Below are 17,750 nucleotides of genomic sequence, written 5' to 3' on the forward strand. Positions count from 1 at the left end.
TCCGCGAGCCGCCCTCGCTCTTGGCGTCGTCGAGGGGCGGCGTCGGCAGGGGCTGGCCGTCGGGCCCGAGGATGACGTGGTTCAGCTCGCCGGCCGACATGGGCTTCCGCTTCGGCTTCTCGACCTCGGGTTCGTCGGGCAGCTCGATGTCGAGGCCTCGCCTCGTGATCTTGAACACGGACCCGACGCTCGCGACGCCCCCGCGGTTCTGCTTGCTCTCCCGGCTCACGCGCTCGAGCACGCCGCAGGCGTCCTTGGCGGTGGACAAGCACGGCGGCGCCTCGTAGACCGCCTCGCCCTCGATGGGCAGCGTCGCGAAGCGCCGGTTCGTGCGCGCGCCCGGGCGGATGTTCCGAGAGGTCGTGGTTGTTGCACTTGAGCCGCGCCGACGACGCCGCCGCTTGAGAGCGACGCGACGAGCGGCGAGGCGACGACGGCCGGCAGCGAGGCCGCACGCGATCGAGCTTTGTGGGAGACGGCGTCGCCGACGATGCAGCAATCTTGCCGCCAATGTCCCGGCACAGTGCCGCGCTTCGGGAGGACTGCGCGCTGCGCTGCGAACCACAGCCGCGGCGGCTGCGTCGTGCAGCGCGCGCGGCGCGTTGAATCAAACTACAGCACTACAACACACGACCATGATCGAGCACAGCCGCTACGAGCTGCGCGAGGACGACGTGGACCTCGACGGCGGCCCCACGTCGAAAGATCTGGAGGAGATGCTGGACCGGTGCGTCCTCGAGCCCGACGAGGCCATCGCGGAGGAGGAGCGCGCCATCTTCGCGGAGGTCGTGAGCCCGAAGACGATCCGGAAGCAGGACTCGAACGACTCGTGGGTCGAGCAGACGCTGCAGTTCTTCCTGTGCGGCAGCCCCCGCGACGAGGGCTGCCGCGTCGCGCGGGGCGGCGATCCGGAGCCGCCGCCGCCGCCGCCGGGGTCGCCGGGCGGCCCTCGGACGCCCGGCGGCGGGCGGCCGGGCAGCCCGCCGACGGCCGCGCGCGTCGAGGCACGCTGGGCCGCGGAGCAGATCGAGCTGCTCAGGGCAGGACAAGGGTGATTCAACGTCGCTTCAACGTGAGTGTTCCGCGCGCGCGCGTTCTGGAAAAAGCATCCACGCGTCGAGAGCGTTCCGAGAGATGATCGCTCGTCCAAAATCAGCCGAAACGAGTGGAAAATGGCCGAGAGAGGAGCCTTTGAAGTTGGGAATTTCGCACTCTTGTCCTGCCCAGGAGCTCCTCCGCCAGCTGCGGACGGACGACGGCCCGGACGTCGCGGCCTGCGCGGCGTCGCTGGCCGCGCGGGACGGCGCGACGTGGCTCGTCGCGGGCCTCGACATGTCCTACTTCCCCGACGACGACGGCGCCGCCGTCGCGTCGCTCGTCGTCGTCGAGCTCCCGAGCAGACGGCGCGTGCACGCGATCCACGAGAACGTCCGCGTCGAGGGGCCCTACATCCCCGGGTTCCTCGCCTTCCGCGAGGCGCCCCACTATTGCCGTTTATTGGACCGGCTGCGGCGCGACCGGCCCGACGTCGTGCCCGTCGCGTGCCTCGTCGACGGCAACGGCGTGCTGCGCCCGCCCGCGCGGACCTCCAACCCGACTTCAATGTGCGCGTCATAGATGGTTTTGATGTGAGCTCTTCGGCCGTGCTTCGAGGACTCGACGAGAGCCATCGATCCGTCCAAAAATCAGCCGAAACGACGTCGACGTGGCCGAGATAGAGAAAGCTTTTGCCGGACGGGGCGTTCCACCGGTCGATTTCCACACAGGCACCCGCGCGGCTTCGGCGCCGCGTCGCACGTGGGCGTCGCGGCGTCCATCCCGACCGTGGGCGTGGCCAAGTCGCTGCTGGCCGTCGACGGCCTCGACGAGCGGACCGTGCGCGAGGGCTGCGCGGCCGCGGGCCTCGGCTTTGGGGGGCACACGCCCCTGGTCGGCGACAGCGGCCGCACGTGGGGCGCGGCGCTCCGGTCGTCGGAGCCGCCGCCGAAGCGCGAGACCACGGGCCAGGACGCGGCCTTCCGGCCCATCTTCGTCTCCGTGGGCCACGGCGTCTGCCTCCGGACGGCCGTCGCGCTCACGACCGCGTGCTGCGCGTACCGCGTCCCCGAGCCCATCCGCCTCGCGGACCTCGAGGGGCGCGACGTCGTCAGGACCATGTGCGCGGTCTAACGGGTCTGTTCTTTGTTTCCCGGGCGGTGCGCCGCGCGCCTCGCCTTACCGATCGCGAGCGCCGCGCGCCGGCGCCGCGTCGATCGCGTCCTACTAGCATTTCGCCTTACCGATCGCGAACTTGCGCTGCTTGGGCACGAAGGGCCGCGCCCGCGTCGGGCCGCGCGCCGCGCGCTCCCGGGCGACGGCCTCGACGACGGACGCCGCCGCGGCGAGCGCGGCGCGCACGGGCGCCGCGACGCGGTCGCCGTCGAGCGGCGTGCGGAACTCGACGCAGTTGTCCCAGCTGTCCGCCGGGACCGTGTTCCGCCCGTGCTCCATGTGGAGGAAGATGTTCGCGGGCGTGTCGTCGAGGTCGTGGGACAGCGCCGTGAACATGGCGACGCGGTCCTCGTCGACGTTGCGGTCCGGCGGGTACTCGTCGACGTCGCCGACGACGGGCGATTCGCGGTCGGGCTTGCGGTAGACGAGCGTCTCGCCGTTCGCGGACCGGAGGTGGTGGATGCCGCTCCACTTGGCGCCCTCGACGTAGAAGGCGTCGTCGGCGACGGAGTACGTCGTCCAGCGCACGAGGCACACGCAGCGCGCGCCCGAGTGGCGGAGGTGCGCGAGCATGACGCGGAGGTAGTCGGGCCCGTAGACGTTGTCGTCGTCGAAGCACGCGACGACGGCGCCCGCCGCGAGCTCGACGCAGCGGTTGCGCTTCGCGCCGAGGCCCAGTTTTGTGTTTGTCGAGTGGACGTAGCGCACGCGGCCGTCGTCGAGCGCGGCGAAGAACGGCGACGGCGCGGCGCCCGTGTCGAAGACGACGAGCTCGCGCCGGGGCACGCGCTCCTGCCGCGCGAAGTTCGCGTAGAGCAGCGCGTGGAAGGACGCGCGGTCGCCCGTCGTCGGGCAGACCACGGACACGAGCTCCGGCGCGTCGCCGCCGAAATCCGCCGCGGGCCGCGCCTCGAAGCAGGCCGCGCAGCGCGCGTCGAAACCCGGGAAGGGCGGCGACCCGGGGAGGCGGCGCACGCGGCAGGGCCCGCCCGTCGCGCAGCCGAGCCGCGCGCCGCCGTCGCGCTCCGCGATGCGGAGCAGGCGCCGCGTCGCGAAGAGCGGCGTGACGTCGACGTCCGGTGGCTCGCGCGCGAAGTCGCCCGTCTCCTCCGCGTCCCGCAGCCTCCGCGGCGCGGCCGGGGGGTGTCGTCGCGGCGGCCGGGGGGGGTGTCGCGGCGGCCGGAGGCTCCGCCGGGCGGTCGGCCCGCCGCGGCGCGGCGCGCTCGACGACGACGAGGCGCGACCCCGGCGCCAGCGACCCGATGGCCGCGTCGAGCGGCAGCGGCGACCCGTCGCACTCGAGGCCGAGGCCGGCGGTGTCGGCGCCCGGCGCGCGCCGCTCGTACTCCTTCGTCCAGGCGCGCAGGAGCTTCGAGACGGGCTTCGCCCGGATGGCCTCCGGGATCCGCATCGACAGCGAGCAGGCCGCGTGCACGAGCGTGACTTTTTCCATGGTATTGATGCGCTTTAGAGAGCCATGGTGGGCTTAGAGAGCCATCATCGTCGCAGAGGGCTGCTTCATCGTAAATTGTTGAGGGCAACAAAACGGTTGAGCACGGCAGTTAGCAGCCCCCGGTCGTACGATGCGGCCCGCGTCCTTCCAGAACGGCGTCGCCGTGGACGGGACGTGGTACGACCGCACGCGCTACGCGCTCAACCCGCGCATGAGCTACTTCGCGCCGGAGCCCAAGTCCGTGTCGCCGTTCAGCGGCTACTACGCCGCCGAGCCGCCCCTGGGCCCGCCCGGCGTCGTCTACGTGCACCGCGACGAGGCCGCCCCGCGCTGCCGCGAGCGCCCCGCGCGCGTCGTGCGCGTCGACGACGGGTGCCGCGAGCGCGTCGCCGTCCCGGAGCGCGTCGTCTACGAGGCCGCGCCGCGCGCGCGCGCCGTCCGCGACGGCGCGCCGCGGCCCGAGCGGTTCTACTTCGACGACGGCTACGGCCGCGAGTCGCGGCGCTACCCGGGCGTCGTGCGCCACCGCTACGCGCGCGAGCCCTGGGAGCGCACGGGCCACACGCGGCTCCGGCCGGGGGACCCGCGGAGCCAGACGTGGGAGTGGTTCGGGCGGTCGGTGACGGCGGGCGCGGACGCGCCCGGCCCGCCGGCGTTCGACGACGCGGGCTACGGCCTCGGCGGCTACGCCATGGGGGGCGACGCGGGCGCCGGCGCGCCGGAGGCCAAGGACGAGCCGGCCGCGCCGCCGGAGCCGGCGGCGGCGCCGTCGCGCCGCGAGGCGAGCCTGGCGCTGGAGCTCGAGCGCGAGCGCGAGCGGTCCGCGGCGCTCGCCGAGCGGCTCGTCGCCGCCGCCGACGCGCGCGCGGCGCGCGCCGAGGAGGCCGCTAGGAGCCGCGTCGACGCGCTTGAGGCGCGGCTCGAGGACCAGCGGCGGGAGCTCGAGTACCTCGGCGGCCGGACGCGCGAGTCCGCGCTGCTCGCCGACGACGACAACGCCGAGGCCCTCGAGGCCGCCGCCGACGACGAGGTCATCGAGGCCTTCGACCGCCTCCGCGAGGAGAACGCGGAGCTCCGGCGGCGCCTCGCGGGCGCGGTTGAGGCGCCCGCGCCCGCGCGGTCGCCCCACTAGGGCGCGTCGCGTGGTCGTGTTCGGACCGGGTGCTTTCAATTCGGGGGGGGGCGCCTACTTCTTCTTGGAGGAGAACCAGGACTTCCGCTTCGGTTCGCCGCCGTCGACGTCGACGCGGCGCGCGGAGCGGCCGGGCACCGACGGCATCGACACGGGGCGGGACGCGCGCGCGGGGACGTGGAATCCCGGCACGGGCGGCGCGGGCCGCGACCGGGAGAAGGGGAAGGAGCGCGTGCGCGCCGGCCGCGGGCGCGAGCCCTGGAACTCGTCGTAGGACGGCGGCGGCGGCGGCGGCGGCGGCTCGGGGGGCCGCGCGGCGTGGACCTCCGCGGCCGCGAGGCGGATCGCGAGCTCCGCGTCGCCCGTCGGGGCGACGGGCGGCGGCCCCGCCGGCGCCGCCGCGAGGCGCTCGCTGAGGCGCCGGGCCAGCGCCGCGTCGCGCTCCTCGGCCTCGAGCCGCCGCGCCAGCTCCGCGTCGTCGTGCTCGGCCTGGAGGCGGTGCGCACTCTGGGCCTCGAGGAGGAGCGCGAGGTCCGCGTCGCCGCAGGGCACGGCGACGACGGGCGCGCCCAGGGTCCCGCGGTCCAGGCGCGCGGCGAGCGCCGCGTCTTCCTCCTCGCGCGCGAGGCGCTCCGCGGCGGCCCCGTCGCACGCCACGGCCTCGGCGCGGGCGACGGCGACGGCCGCCGTCGCGCCGGCGTGGGCCTCCGCCGCCCGGCCCGAGGCGAAGGCGTCCTCGGAGCCCTGGAGGCGCCGGGCCAGGTCCTCGTCGTCGGCGCGCACCGCCAGATTCGCCGCGAGCTGCGAGTCGGCCCGGCTCCGCTCCCGCGCCTGGAACGCCGCCCGGGCCGACCCGGCGCGGGCCAGGCCGGCGACGACCTCGGCGTCCGTGACCTGCGGCGCGTTCGACGCCATGCTCTCCTGGCCGGTGGCTCTTCGAGAAGTTTTGACCCAGGGGGGCTGCCCATTGGTCGGACTGTGGTTTGCGGAGGCTTTGCGAATGCTTTGCGGCAACGTTGCCTGTACCGCTAAGGTACAGGTTCGGGCGCACAGCCCGCCAGTATAGGCGCTCTATCGTCAGGTAGGAGGTAGGCGCGCAGCCCGCCAGTACAGGCGCTTGATCGTCAGGTAGGAGGCAGGCCCCGCGGCGGCGCTCCTCAGGCTGGCGGCGGCGGCGCGCCCCGAGGAGGGCCCCGCGGCGGTACTCCGGCCGGCGGCAGCGCGCCCCAAGGAAGGCCCCGCGGCGGTGCTCCGGCCGGCGGCGGCCGCTTCATCGTCTCGGCTTTCGGCGCCGGCGACTCCACGTCGACGACCTCGCAGGTCGGCGGCGGCGGCGTCGCCGACGCGGTCGACGGGCGCCGCCCGACGAGACTCGACGACCACCCTCTGACGACGCCGACGACGCGGCCGATCGGGCTGACGGTGCCAGCGACGGTCGGGAGCTCGGGCTGGTAGGCGGCCTGGGCGATGGGGTTCGCGGTCGCCGCCGCCGCCCCCGCGGATCGGCTCGCCTCGATCTCGGCGCGGAGCCTCTCGATCTCCCGGGCGGCGGCGGCGGCCTCGGCGTCGCCCCGGGCTCGCACGCGCGCGAGCTCGGCTTCGGCGTCGACGCGCGCCTTTTCGGCGCGCAGCCGCTCGAGCTCCTCGGCGTTGGCGGCGGCCCTCGCGTCCGCCTCGGCTCGCACGCGGGCGAGCTCGGTCTCGTGGGCGCTTCGGGCTTCCTCAGCGGGATCGTCGACCTCCGGCGGCGCCTCTTCGAAGACGCCGGGGAAGATCAAAAGGCAGCACGACTCGCACGCGCGTCGATACAAAAGGCAGCACGACTCGCACGCGCCGTCGCATTCATAGCAGCACCGCCCGCACCCGCGGGCGCACGATTTGAGGAGATACGGCGACAAGCGCGCCATCGAGTACGGGATGAAGCAAGGCAGGCTTAGAGCAATGACAGGGGAAGGGGGAAAATACACATCATACACTTTATACACACCGGTATGTCCCCCTGACCGTAGAATTCTCGAGCCCCAGGACCGTAGAATTCTTCAATCACCTTCGGACAACGCTCCCGGCCGTCGACGACGACCATTTGCGCAGCCGGAGGACGATCGAGTTGGCGCTGGCGCCGAACGCGGCGTGGATGGCAGGGCAGCGCGGACACCTAGCTTCAACCACTCAGATTTAGCCGACATTGAGCTCATCATCGCCCCGCTCAAGTGCTGCTGCGATCGCGCCTGCTCGAGACGCGCGCCGTAGCGACCCGGGAGCGACCCGCGCAGCGCCCTCGACGACCCCGCGCGTCGCGCCGCGCACCCTACAGAAAACAAACCGCCGCGCGCCCGCGCCGGAAAGAGGATGGGCCGCCGCCGCGCCAAGGCGCAAAAGGTCGTCAAGAAGAAGAAGCCCGTGATGCTGACGGAGTTCAAGTGCCCCTTCTGCAACCACGAGGGCGCCGTCGAGTGCAAGATCGACTACGAGAAGGAGAGCGGGTCCCTCGAGTGCCGCGTCTGCGGCGCGTCGTACTCGGCGACGGTCAACTACCTCTCCGAGCCCATCGACATCTTCTCCGAGTGGATCGACCACTGCGAGGCCGAGGACGCCGAGGACAAGGACGCGCGGGCGCGGGGCGACGACGACGGCTACGGCGCCTTCGCCGACGACGACGACGACGACGAGCCCCTCGGCAAGCGGCAACGCGTCGAGTGACCGTCCGCGCGCGGTGGCGCGACCCGTCGTAACCCACGGCTCCTCTCCGCGGCGGCGGGAGATGGCGGGGGGCGGATGCCGGGGCGTCGCCCCTACGGCTCGCGATCGGCGTCGTCGGACGGCTCGATCGCGGCACCATTGGCTCGACGTTCGCGGAGAGTGCATGACGATGGTGCCTCGTCGGACAGCGCGCTCGTGACGCGCGTGCACGCATGGCGATGCGCTGCCACTACGACGTGCTCGGCGTGCCGCGGACCGCCGACGATGCGACGATCCGCAAGGCCTACAAGAAGCTCGCCGTGGCGCTGCACCCCGACAAGGCGCAGCAGCGCGGCGAGGCCGCCGACGCCTACGTCGAGCAGTTCCGCGAGGTCCAGGGCGCCTACGAGTGCCTGAGCGACGCCGACGAGCGCGCCCACTACGACGCGCACCGCGACGAGATCCTGCGGGGCGACGACGACGGCGCGCGCGGCGACGACGCGCCGCGCGCCGGCGGCGGCGGCGCGGAGCGTCGCCGCGCGTACCGCGACGACTACGCGGCGAACCTGTGGCCCTACTTCTCGCGCCGGGCCTACGCGAACTTCGACGACGACGCCGGCGGCTACGACGACGACGCGCGCGCGCGCGAGGCCGCGGCGGCGCTCGCGGTCGACGCGTCGTTCCGCGCGCTCGTGGCCCGCTTCTGCCTCGCGCTGCTCCGCGGCGTCGCCGCCCGCGTCCCCGCCGTGCGTGCCACGTGCGAGGGCCTGGCGCGCTTCATCCTCGCGCGCGAGGCCGTGCCGCGGCGGCCGCCGGGCTTCTTCCCCTGCTACCGCGCCGCGTTCCGAGCGGTGAACGAGTGCGAGCGCCTCGCGTCCCTCGCCAACGGCGACGAGTGCCATTTTTTGCCGGACTTTGGCGCGAGCGACGCGGCCTGGCCGGCCGTGGCGAAGTTCTACGCCGCGGCCGCGAACTTCCGGAGCTGCCGGACGTTCCGCGAGGCGGGGCCCCGCGCCGAATCTTCAACGTGGACTTCAACGCGCGCGCGCGCGTTTGTATGTCCGTGGAGCACTCGCCGAGAGAAACGCACTCGTCCAACCATCGGTCGCATCGGAACCCGAAATTCGGTCGGGGCGCGCCGGACCGGCGGTCGACGTCCGCGCGCAGGCGGAGCCGCCGCACCTCCGGGACCTGGCGGAGACGTTGGCGAACAAGAAGGAGCGGCGCGAGGCCGAGAAGCAGCTCGCGCGCGCGCGAAGCGAGGCGCGCCGCGCGTACGACGACTCGGTGTCGCGCCTCGCGGACTACTGCAAGCGGCGCGACCCGCGCGTCGCCGCGCGGAGGCGCGCCGAGGCCGCGCGCGAGGCGCGCGAGGCCGCGCAGAAGACGCGGGCGGCCGAGGCCGCGCGCGACGACTTCGCGCGCAAGCGCGCGGCCTGGCTCGAGGAGCGGAGGCGCGAGGCCGACGCCGCCGCCGCGGACGACGACGACGACGACGACGACGGCGAAGCGTTCGCGTTCCGCTGCGAGGTCTGCGACCTGGCCTACCGGACCCGCGAGGCCCTCGCGCACCACGTGCGGTCCAAGGCCCACGGCCGGCGCCTCGCGAAGCTGGGCCTCGACGCCGCGCCGGCCGCGGACGCGCGCGGCGACTCGTCCGACGACGGCCGCGCGCGGGCCGCGCCGCCGGCGCCCGCCGCGCCGCCGCCGCCGGAGGCCGCCGCGCCGCCGCGGGCGCCGCCGGCGGCCGCGGACGAGCTCGCGGCGACGCTCGAGGGCATGGCGCTGCGCGACGAGTGGCGCTGCGCCGCCTGCGACAGGGCCTTCGGGTCCGCGGCCGCGCTCGAGAAGCACGAGAACTCCCGCGCGCACCGCGCCGCGCTCAAGGCGGCGAAGAAGAAGCCGCGGCGCTAAACTGTCGGGTCTACGGAGCTTACGGCGGGCCTCGCGGCGAGACGTGGCTTCTCTCGCGGGGGCCGCGCGCCGCCGCGCCGCGCTAGGCGAGCGCGACGTCGGACCAGGGGCTGCGGAGCGACGCCGGGCTCCAGCTCTGGTACTCGCGCTCGAGGCCCTCGTGGAAGCGCGCGACGAGGTCGAGCGGCGTCGCCTCGAGCTCGACGAGCTCCTCGCGCGCGGCGGCGTGGAAATCGTCGACGAGGTCGAGCGGCGTGGGCTCGTCGGCCGCCGCGCGCATGTCGTCGATGAGGCCCGCCTGGTGCCTCGCGACGAGCTCCAGCGGCGCGGCGACGGCGGGTGCGGCGGCGACGTCGAAGCCGGCGGCGGCGCGGAAGGCATCCGCGGCGGTCGTCGACGCGGACAGTTTCAACGGCGCGGCGGCCGGCGCGGCGCGCTGGAAGCAGGCGGCGGGCGCGACCGCGAGCGCGAGGAGGAGCTTCATTGCGGCGATGTCGGATCTCACGATCGATGCGCCCGTCCTGGCTCAACGTCATCGTGCCTGGTGAAGTCGCGCTTGCAGTCAGTTTGCAGTCAGTTTGCAGTCAGGGCTCCGGGCATCAACATTTGTGGCTGGGTTGAATAGAATGCCGAGTTTATGTTGCTGTTGAAGTTTTTGAGTTATTGGCTCTGCGCGCAAGACGACCGTGCCGGCTTTCAGATGCAACAAGAATTTTGCAAATCGGTGGCCATGGCGCCGAGATAGAGCTTGCCAAAGGTGCCCATCACCACTGGCGGAGCCCTCTTTGCCATCGATTTTCTCGAAAGCGTATCACGCCATTCGACTCGGGATCTTAAACAACCCAGCCACATTTTGCCTCCGACGCGGATCACCCTAGCCGCCATGGGGGTTTAAAAAATCTTCAGTGTCCAGTACTTTGGAGGAGCTCGGCTTCGGTTTTCCTGGGAGTACGATTTAAATCCTAATGCTCCTGCGGTGCGCCTATACCGCCAATGGTCGCGCAAGTACGCGCCGCTTTAATCCCTTCCCGACGCCGGCGGCGTTTTTTTTTGCCCCGGCCAAAATCGGCACGGCTCACGGCCGCGGGGCACGGCTCACCGGTGCATCTGTCGGCCTGGGCGGCGCTCCAGCGCAGCGCAGGCGTGCCCGTGGGCCTCCGCGAGGGTTGCGCACCTGTGTGTGACCTATGGACGGTCTCTAGCCAGCTCCATAGCTCCCGAAATCACTCTCGCGCGCGTCTACGGCGTGCGCCCAAAAGTGGCGAAATCCGCGGTCCCGCCATGCGGCGGCGCATCGACGAGCCTTCGGACTCTTTTTCAACCAGATGCTCTTCATGATGGTGCGAGTCGATGGTGTGACGCGTTCCTGGTGTCGCGTCGAAAATTCGACGACTCGCGAATGTCCGCCGGGCGCCGAAACGCTTCGACCGAAAACGCAAGCCGCGGTGCGCCTGTGGGCGCTGGTGGCGGACTGGCTGTCGTCGAAGGCGTAGACCATATGTGACGAGCGGGCGAAGGCGTCGGAGTCGCCCCGGGTTGCGAAATCGGCGTGCGAGAGGTTGATCTTGTCTGCAATGCCGGTTCAATGTGGGTTCAACAATTAAATCCAGCCCGAGAAAAACCAACCCCGAGCGACCCCGGGCCTCTCCTAAGTGTCGTAGATTAAACCATGGGACTCGGTTGTGGCCTGCCGAACGCTCCTAATGGTCCTCTAATGGTGGTTCAAATCAAACCCCCATGATGGTTTTGTCTACGACGCGGACTCAACGTCATCATGGCCGCGTTGAAGTCATGCTTGCTCGGTTGCAGAGGCTCTAACCTAGCATCAACCTTACGCCTCCGACGCGTCGTCCGTGGCCGCCGTCGCCCGGCCCGCCCTCCGCGTCGGACTCGTCGTCGGAGGCGAGCCGCGCGAAGTCGACGGCGTCGGCGCTCGGCGGCGCGACGGGCGGGTAGTACGGCGCGCGGGGCGCCGCGGCCTCGACCCTCGCGCCCGCCTCCTCGCGGCCCGCGGTCCGCCGCCGCGCCTCGCGCCGCGCCAGGACGACGCAGCAGAGCGCGGCGGCCCCGTTGAGCGCCGCGCAGACGAGGAACGTGTCGGCGAAGCACCGCGCGCCGACGCAGTCGCACGACGTCCCCCGCGCGGACGACTCGCAGACCTGGTGGCCCGGCGCGTTGGCCGCGTCGTAGAGCCGCGCGGCGAGCACGTTCGAGCCCAGGTAGGACCCGAGGCCGTTCGCCGTCGTGATCGACGCGTAGATGGCGCCGAGGTGGGCCACGCCGAAGCGGTCCGCGGCGACGAGCGGGTGCACCGTCGCGACGGCGCCGTAGGCGCCCCCGCTCAGCACGCTCAAAACGTAGACCGAGCCCTTGGAGGCCGGGAGCCCCAGGAGGTGCGCGCCGGCCATGGCGACGCTCACGGCCGCGAGGAGCGCGGACCGAGGCACGCCCCGCGCCGCGGTCCGGTCCGAGGCGTAGCCCGCGGCGACGCGGCAGAGGCAGTTGGAGATGGAGAGCAGCGCGACGAGGACCGTCGCGCCCTTGGTCGCGATGCCCGCGGCCTTGGCGATCTGCGTCAGGTTGTTCATGACGACGGTGCCCGAGCCGCAGACGGCGAAGCAGACGAACCAGAGGAGCCAGAAATCCGCGCTCCCGTAGGCCTCGAGCGCCGTCGCGCTCCGGACGGGCGCCTTGGGCGCGGGGGCGACGAGGGGCGCCGCGAGCGGCGCGGCGCGGCCGCCGCCGGCGCCCGCGGCCGCCGCGGGCCGGACGACGCCGCCGACGAGCGCCAGCACCGCGCACGCGCCCGTCGCGTAGCGGCCGGCGGCGGGCACGGGCGCGAAGGCGTTGGCCAGCTGGAGCGCGAGGTAGAAGACCGCGAGGCCGACGACGCGCGCGAGGATAGAAGCGAGCCGCGGCGCGTCGTCCTCCGGCCGCTCGCGCGCGCCCGCCGCGAGGATGTCGCCCGCGCGCAGGCGCGCGGCGCCGACGGCGCAGGCGCCGACGTAGGCGCCCGCGATGAGCAGCACGTAGAGCCGGAGCGCGGGCTCCACGGCGACGTAGACGTTCGCCGCGAGCGCCGCGGAGAGGCCGACCATGGCCTTGACCAGACCCGTCGCCCGGCCCCGGTTTTGTGGGAAGGCCTTGGCGATCGTCGTCATCGACGCGACGTCGCTGCCGCACATGGCCGTGCCCTGGAGCAGCGCGAACGCGCAGAGGTACGCCCAGGGCAGCCCCCGCAGCCCGGAGACGCCGCCGAGCGCGGACCAGAGCAGGAGCCAGCCGCCGCCGCCGGCGACGAGCGCCGCGCACAGCGCGGCGCTTGGGCCCGCGGCGTCCGTGAGCAGGCCCCAGTGGACGCCCACGTTCGAGCCCAGCGACGACGAGATGCTGATGGCGTCGAGCTGCTCTTGCGATAGGGAGAACTTGCTCTTGAGCCGCGCCGAGTAGATCCCAAAGGCGTACATGAGGCCGCCCACGCTCTCGACGACGATGACCGTCGCCAGGATGCGCCAGCGGCACGCCGTCGGTGGTGTGTCCGACGAGGCCATCATCGACGAGAGGTGAGTTCGAACTGCAGCATCGAGCTGAAGCTGCGGCCGGTGCTGCCGTCTTCCGGGAAGCAAGCATGGCTCTCTTGCTCGGCGCGCTGCTCGCCGCCGTGGCAACCGCGGCGAACCTGCGCGCGCCGCCGCCTTCGCTGCTCGACACGCTCAAATCCTACACGCGCGTCGACGTCGCGCACGCCGACGGCGCGGCGCTCGGCGCCGACGAATCCTTCCGCGACGCCGTCCGGCTCCGCATCTCCGGCGCGGGCATCGACGTCGTGCTCGACCTGGAGCGCGACTCTTCCGCCTTCCACGCGAACTACAAGGAGCTCGCGCTCGACGGCGCCGGCGGCGTCGTCGTCGCGCGCGCCGGCCGCCGCGGCTGCGCGTACCGCGGCGCGGCCGCCGGCGTCGTCGGCGGCGCGCCGGCGTCCGGCCGCGCGACGGCGTGCCTCGGTGCGGCCTTCGACGGCGTCCTCGCCCTCGGCGACCGCGTCCTCGACGTGCGGGCCGCGCCCGGCGGCCACGTGGCCTACGACGCCCACGCCGACCGGAAGGGCGAGCCGGGCACGTGCGGCGTCGACGGTCGCCACTACGCGCCGGGCGCCGGCGGCCACGACCACGGCGAGGGCCGCGAGGGCGACGACCACGGCGAGGGCCGCGAGGGCCACGACCACGGCGAGGCCCACGACCACGACGACCACGACGACCGCGGCGAGGCCCACGACCACGGCGACCGCGACGAGGCCCACGACCGTCGCGGCGACCGCGCCCGGCGCCTCGCCGCCGGCGAGTGCGACGACGGCGCGACCAAGTACCTCGGCGTCGTCGTCTTCAACGACGAGTCGCGCTACGCGACGCGCGGCGTCGACGTCGAGGCGCACAGCGCGGCGGTGCTCGACGTCGTCCACAGCATCTACGGCGACGAGGCGCCCTTCGGCCTCTACGACGGCGCCACGGTCAAGTGCCGCGTCGTGCCCGTCGTCGTCGGGCAGATGACGTGGCGCGACGGCGACCCGGCGGAGGTCGACTACGCGGCGGGCGACGCGTGCGACGCGTGCGGCGACGCCTGCGGCGCGGGCGAGGTCTCCGCGAGCTGCCTCCTGTCGTCCTTCGCCGCGTACGCCGACGACCAGCGCGACGCCATCGAGGCGACGCTCGGCGCGTCCATGGACGTCGGGCTCCTGCTGACGTCGCGCGACTTGGACGGGTCGACGGTGGGCCTGGGCTACGTGTCCGGCATGTGCCACGGCGGCTTCTCCGCCGCCATCGCGTCCGTGGGCTCCGGCGAGCTCGGCTACGCCGCGGCCGTCGTCGCGCACGAGCTGGGCCACAACTTCGGCATGGAGCACGACGCCGTCGGCGACGACGGCGCGCCCGCGTACCTCATGTCGGCGTCGACGCCGCAGGCGCCCTCGGGCACGAACCTCCAGTTCTCCGCCGCGTCGCGGTCGTCCGCGGCGGCCTACTTCGAGGACACCTACGGCGTCGGCCCCGTCGACGCGTGCCTCGACGACGCGGAGGAGCCGTCCTGGGACGCGGCGATCTGCGGCGACGGCATCGTCGACGCGGGCGAGGCCTGCGACGTGGGCCTCTTCATCGAGGACGCGTGCTGCCGCGACGACTGCTCGCTCGAGCCCGGCTGCGAGTGCGCGGCCGCGGACGCGTGCTGCGACGGCGGCCTCTTCGCGGCCGCGGGCACGGTCTGCCGCGCGGCCGTCGACGACGCCTGCGACGACGAGGAGACCTGCACGGGCGCCTCCGGCGACTGCCCCACGGACCTCTACAGATCCGCGGGCACGGCCTGCGACGACGTCGTGCAGGAGGCGCACTTCGACGGCGGGCGCGCGGTCGCCGGCCAGTGCTACGCGGGCGACTGCGTGTCCCTCGAGGACTCGTGCGTCGACCTGGAGATGGACGACGAGCCCGCGGTCTACCCCTGCGTCGAGCTCTCGGACTGCGCGCGCGTGCTCTGCTCGAACAAGGAGAGCGGCGCCCGCCAGTGCATCAACCGGGGCCTCGCCGTGCGCGACGGCACGCCCTGCGGCGACGGCGGCGCGTGCTTCGCCGTCGGCTACGAGGCGGGCTTCGCCCTGACCGTCGACGACGGCGCGGGCGACGGCGACGGCGACGGCGGCGGCGCCGACGACCTCTGCGTCGACCCGTCGACGCTGGCGACGTACCACTGGGACACGGGCGCCGACGGCTGCGCCGCGCCCAGCTGCCGCACGGAGGAGGGCGCGGCGGCCGGCGACGAGCGCTGCGACGACGACCCCCCGGGCTCCCCCGCGCGCTGCTCCCACCCGCCGACGGGCACGCCCGCGCCGACGGGCACGCCCGCGCCCTCGCCCGGGCCCAGTCCGCCGCCGACGCCGGCGCCCTCGGCCTCCCTCGCGCCGACGGCGTCGCCGCACGGCGCGGCGGACGACGACGACGGTGGCCCGCCGTACCTCGAGGCCTGGAACGACCTCGACTTCCCCATGAAGATGGGCGCGATCCTCGCGGCCGTCGCGGCCCTCGCGCTGCTGTGCCTCGGCGCGGGCAGGTGCTGCGGCGCGGGCCGGGGCCGCCCCCGGGCGCGGGGGCACCCGGGGCGGCGCCAGTTCGAGCTCGCGGACGTCGCGACGCCCGCGTCCCCCGCCGCGCCGATCCCGCCGCTCGCGCCGCCGAGCCGCCGCCAGCCGCAGATCGACGTGCGGCGCTCCACGCGCCAGCCGCGGGCGCCGCCGCCGGCCGCGCCGCCGTCGACGATCGGCGCCACGATCGACGCCTACGACCGCAACGCGCGGGGCCCCGACTTCGGGCCCCGCTGATGATCCGCCCGTCCGCCCCCGCGTCCGCCTCGAGCCCCACCCCTGTACACGTACGTTCGCGCCTAGGCCTTGATCTTGAGGTCCGAGGGGAAGAGGGCCTCGAGCGCGGCGTCGTCCGCGCCGCGGTACGCCGCGAGCTCGTCGTCCGTGAGGAGGCAGCCGTCGAGCGCGGCCTCGATGGTGCCCTGCTTGGCGAGGAGGTCCGCGCCGATGAAAACGATCTCCTGGCGGCGGTCGCCGTCGGGCGAGTCGCCGTCGAAGTCCGCGAGGATCGACGGCTTGAGGTCCTCGGGCCAGTGCTCCTCGGGGAGCGTCGCCCACCAGCGGCCGAGGAGCTCCGCGTTGAAGAACGCGCCCGCGTGGCTCCAGTAGTAGGCCGCGTCGTGGGACGACGCGAGCCAGAGGAAGCCCTTGGACCGCACGAGCGTCGCGAGCGCCGCGCCGAGGTCGCTCGCGCCGGCCGTCGCGGGCGCGTCGCCGCCGAGGGCCGCGGACACGTCCGCGGGCAGCTCGCGGAGCACGGCGCCGAGGCGCGACGGCGCGAAGGGCCGCCGCCGCGCGTAGACGAAGGACTCGATGCCGAAGCGCTCCTTCCAGTGGCCGTCGTGGCCCGAGTGGCTGTGGTCGTGCGTCGGGTCCGTGCAGGCCGCGTCGGCGCAGGGCTCGCCGTCCGAGTGGTCGTGGGCCGAGTGCGAGTGGTCGTGGGAGGCCTCCTGTTCCGCGCGCGCGTGGTCGTGGCTCGAGTGCGAGTGGTCGCGAGAGGCCTCCTGTTCCGCGCGCGCGTGGTCGTGGCTCGAGTGCGAGTGGTCGTGCGTCGGGTCCGTGCAGGCCGCGTCGGCGCAGGGCTCCGCGGCCTCGCGCGCGTGGGCGTGTGCCTCCTCTTCCTTCGCCGCGTGGGAGTGTGCCTCCTCTTCCTTCGCCGCGTGCGCGTGGTCGTGGCTCGCCTTCGACGCGGCGACGGCGACCTTGTGCTCGTCGACGGGCCCGAGGCCCGCGGCGCCCTCGGCGCCGGCCACGGCGAGCACGCGGTCGAGCTTCGCCTCGCCGTGCTCGCACGTGTAGACCTTCGCGTTCGCGTTGAGCGCGGAGATGATCGTCCGCAGCCGCGCCATCTGCTCGTCGGTCACGAGGTCGGCCTTGTTGAGGAGGACGACGTCCGCGCACTCGACCTGCTCCACGAGCAGGTCGACGACGGCGCGCATGGACGACCCGTCGAAGCGGTGGAGCAGCGACGCGAGGGGGTCGTCCTTGGACGCGGCCGCGAGGTCCGGCCGGTCCTTGATGGGCCGACGTCTCGGCGTAGGCCGCGAGGAAGGCCGCCGAGTCGACGACGGTCACGAGCGTGTCGAGCGCGACGGACTCGAGCAGCGGCATGCCCGCGGCCTCCGCGTCCTGGAACTGGTCGCGCAAATTCCGCGGCTCCGCGACGCCCGTCGCCTCGACGACGATGTGGTCGTAGGCGTAGCCCTTGGCCGCGGAGACGCCGCTGAGCTGGGCGAGCGTGCTGAAGAGCTCGTCGGCCATGGTGCAGCAGACGCAGCCGTCGCCGATCTCCACGAACTCCGCGGGCTGGTCCCGGCCGCCGCCTTCGAAGGGCGAGTGCATGAGCTTCGCGTCGATGTTGACCGCGGCCATGTCGTTGACGACGACGCCGACCTTGAGGTCCGCGTCGCGCGCCGCGGTCTTCAACAGGCTCTGGAGGAGGCTCGTCTTGCCCGCGCCGAGGAAGCCGGACAGGAGCGTGACGGGCACCTTCTTCTCCTCGGCGACGGCGCCGCCGCTCGCCGAGAGCCGCCGACCGAGCGACGGGCGCCGCGCGAGCCGCGCGGCCTTCGGCAGCGCCAAGGCCGCCGACCGGCCGATGATGGAGGCGAGCACGAGCGTGACCGGCGCCATTGCGTTGCTGCGGCAGACCATACAGACAGTCGCGGCTCGCAGAATTCGCCGAGGAGGTGCAGTTAATCGCACCATCCATCGGCTGATGCAAATCTCCGATGCAA

At 73.5% G+C, this 17,750-nt stretch overlaps 7 protein-coding genes across 7 annotated transcripts; 4 read left to right on the plus strand and 3 right to left on the minus strand.

Annotated features, from left to right (window-relative positions):
• Window positions 1-1,134: 1,134 nt before the first annotated feature.
• AURANDRAFT_27088 (hypothetical protein) lies at window positions 1,135-2,169 on the plus strand (the record flags this gene model as incomplete). The annotated part of the gene is made up of 2 exons (XM_009039002.1): window positions 1,135-1,604; window positions 1,767-2,169. The coding sequence occupies 2 exons, from the start codon at window positions 1,135-1,137 to the stop codon at window positions 2,167-2,169; spliced, it is 873 nt and encodes a 290-aa protein (XP_009037250.1).
• Window positions 2,170-2,262: 93 nt separating this feature from the next.
• Window positions 2,263-3,622, minus strand: AURANDRAFT_64438 (hypothetical protein; the record flags this gene model as incomplete). Its single annotated transcript, XM_009039169.1, has 2 exons — window positions 2,263-3,334; window positions 3,456-3,622. The coding sequence occupies 2 exons, from the start codon at window positions 3,620-3,622 to the stop codon at window positions 2,263-2,265; spliced, it is 1,239 nt and encodes a 412-aa protein (XP_009037417.1).
• A 3,523-nt stretch (window positions 3,623-7,145) lies between these two features.
• AURANDRAFT_9406 (hypothetical protein) lies at window positions 7,146-7,379 on the plus strand (the record flags this gene model as incomplete). The annotated part of the gene is made up of 1 exon (XM_009039003.1): window positions 7,146-7,379. A coding segment is annotated over one exon (234 nt), but the record flags the coding sequence as incomplete, so codon positions are not given.
• A 262-nt stretch (window positions 7,380-7,641) lies between these two features.
• AURANDRAFT_53756 (hypothetical protein) lies at window positions 7,642-8,387 on the plus strand (the record flags this gene model as incomplete). The annotated part of the gene is made up of 1 exon (XM_009039004.1): window positions 7,642-8,387. A coding segment is annotated over one exon (678 nt), but the record flags the coding sequence as incomplete, so codon positions are not given.
• A 2,816-nt stretch (window positions 8,388-11,203) lies between these two features.
• AURANDRAFT_26967 (hypothetical protein) lies at window positions 11,204-12,940 on the minus strand (the record flags this gene model as incomplete). Its single annotated transcript, XM_009039168.1, has 1 exon — window positions 11,204-12,940. The coding sequence occupies one exon, from the start codon at window positions 12,938-12,940 to the stop codon at window positions 11,204-11,206; it is 1,737 nt and encodes a 578-aa protein (XP_009037416.1).
• A 77-nt stretch (window positions 12,941-13,017) lies between these two features.
• AURANDRAFT_64441 (hypothetical protein) lies at window positions 13,018-15,750 on the plus strand (the record flags this gene model as incomplete). Its single annotated transcript, XM_009039005.1, has 1 exon — window positions 13,018-15,750. One exon carries the CDS (start codon window positions 13,018-13,020, stop codon window positions 15,748-15,750), a length of 2,733 nt encoding a protein of 910 aa, XP_009037253.1.
• Window positions 15,751-15,812: 62 nt separating this feature from the next.
• On the minus strand, window positions 15,813-17,646 carry AURANDRAFT_26964 (hypothetical protein; the record flags this gene model as incomplete). Its single annotated transcript, XM_009039167.1, has 4 exons — window positions 15,813-16,200; window positions 16,246-16,340; window positions 16,710-17,027; window positions 17,080-17,646. 4 exons carry the CDS (start codon window positions 17,644-17,646, stop codon window positions 15,813-15,815), a joined length of 1,368 nt encoding a protein of 455 aa, XP_009037415.1.
• Between the last annotated feature and the right edge of the window lie 104 nt (window positions 17,647-17,750).

Source organism: Aureococcus anophagefferens (genome assembly GCF_000186865.1).
Source record: "Aureococcus anophagefferens unplaced genomic scaffold AURANscaffold_10, whole genome shotgun sequence".
Taxonomy (NCBI): Eukaryota; class Pelagophyceae; order Pelagomonadales; family Pelagomonadaceae; genus Aureococcus; species Aureococcus anophagefferens.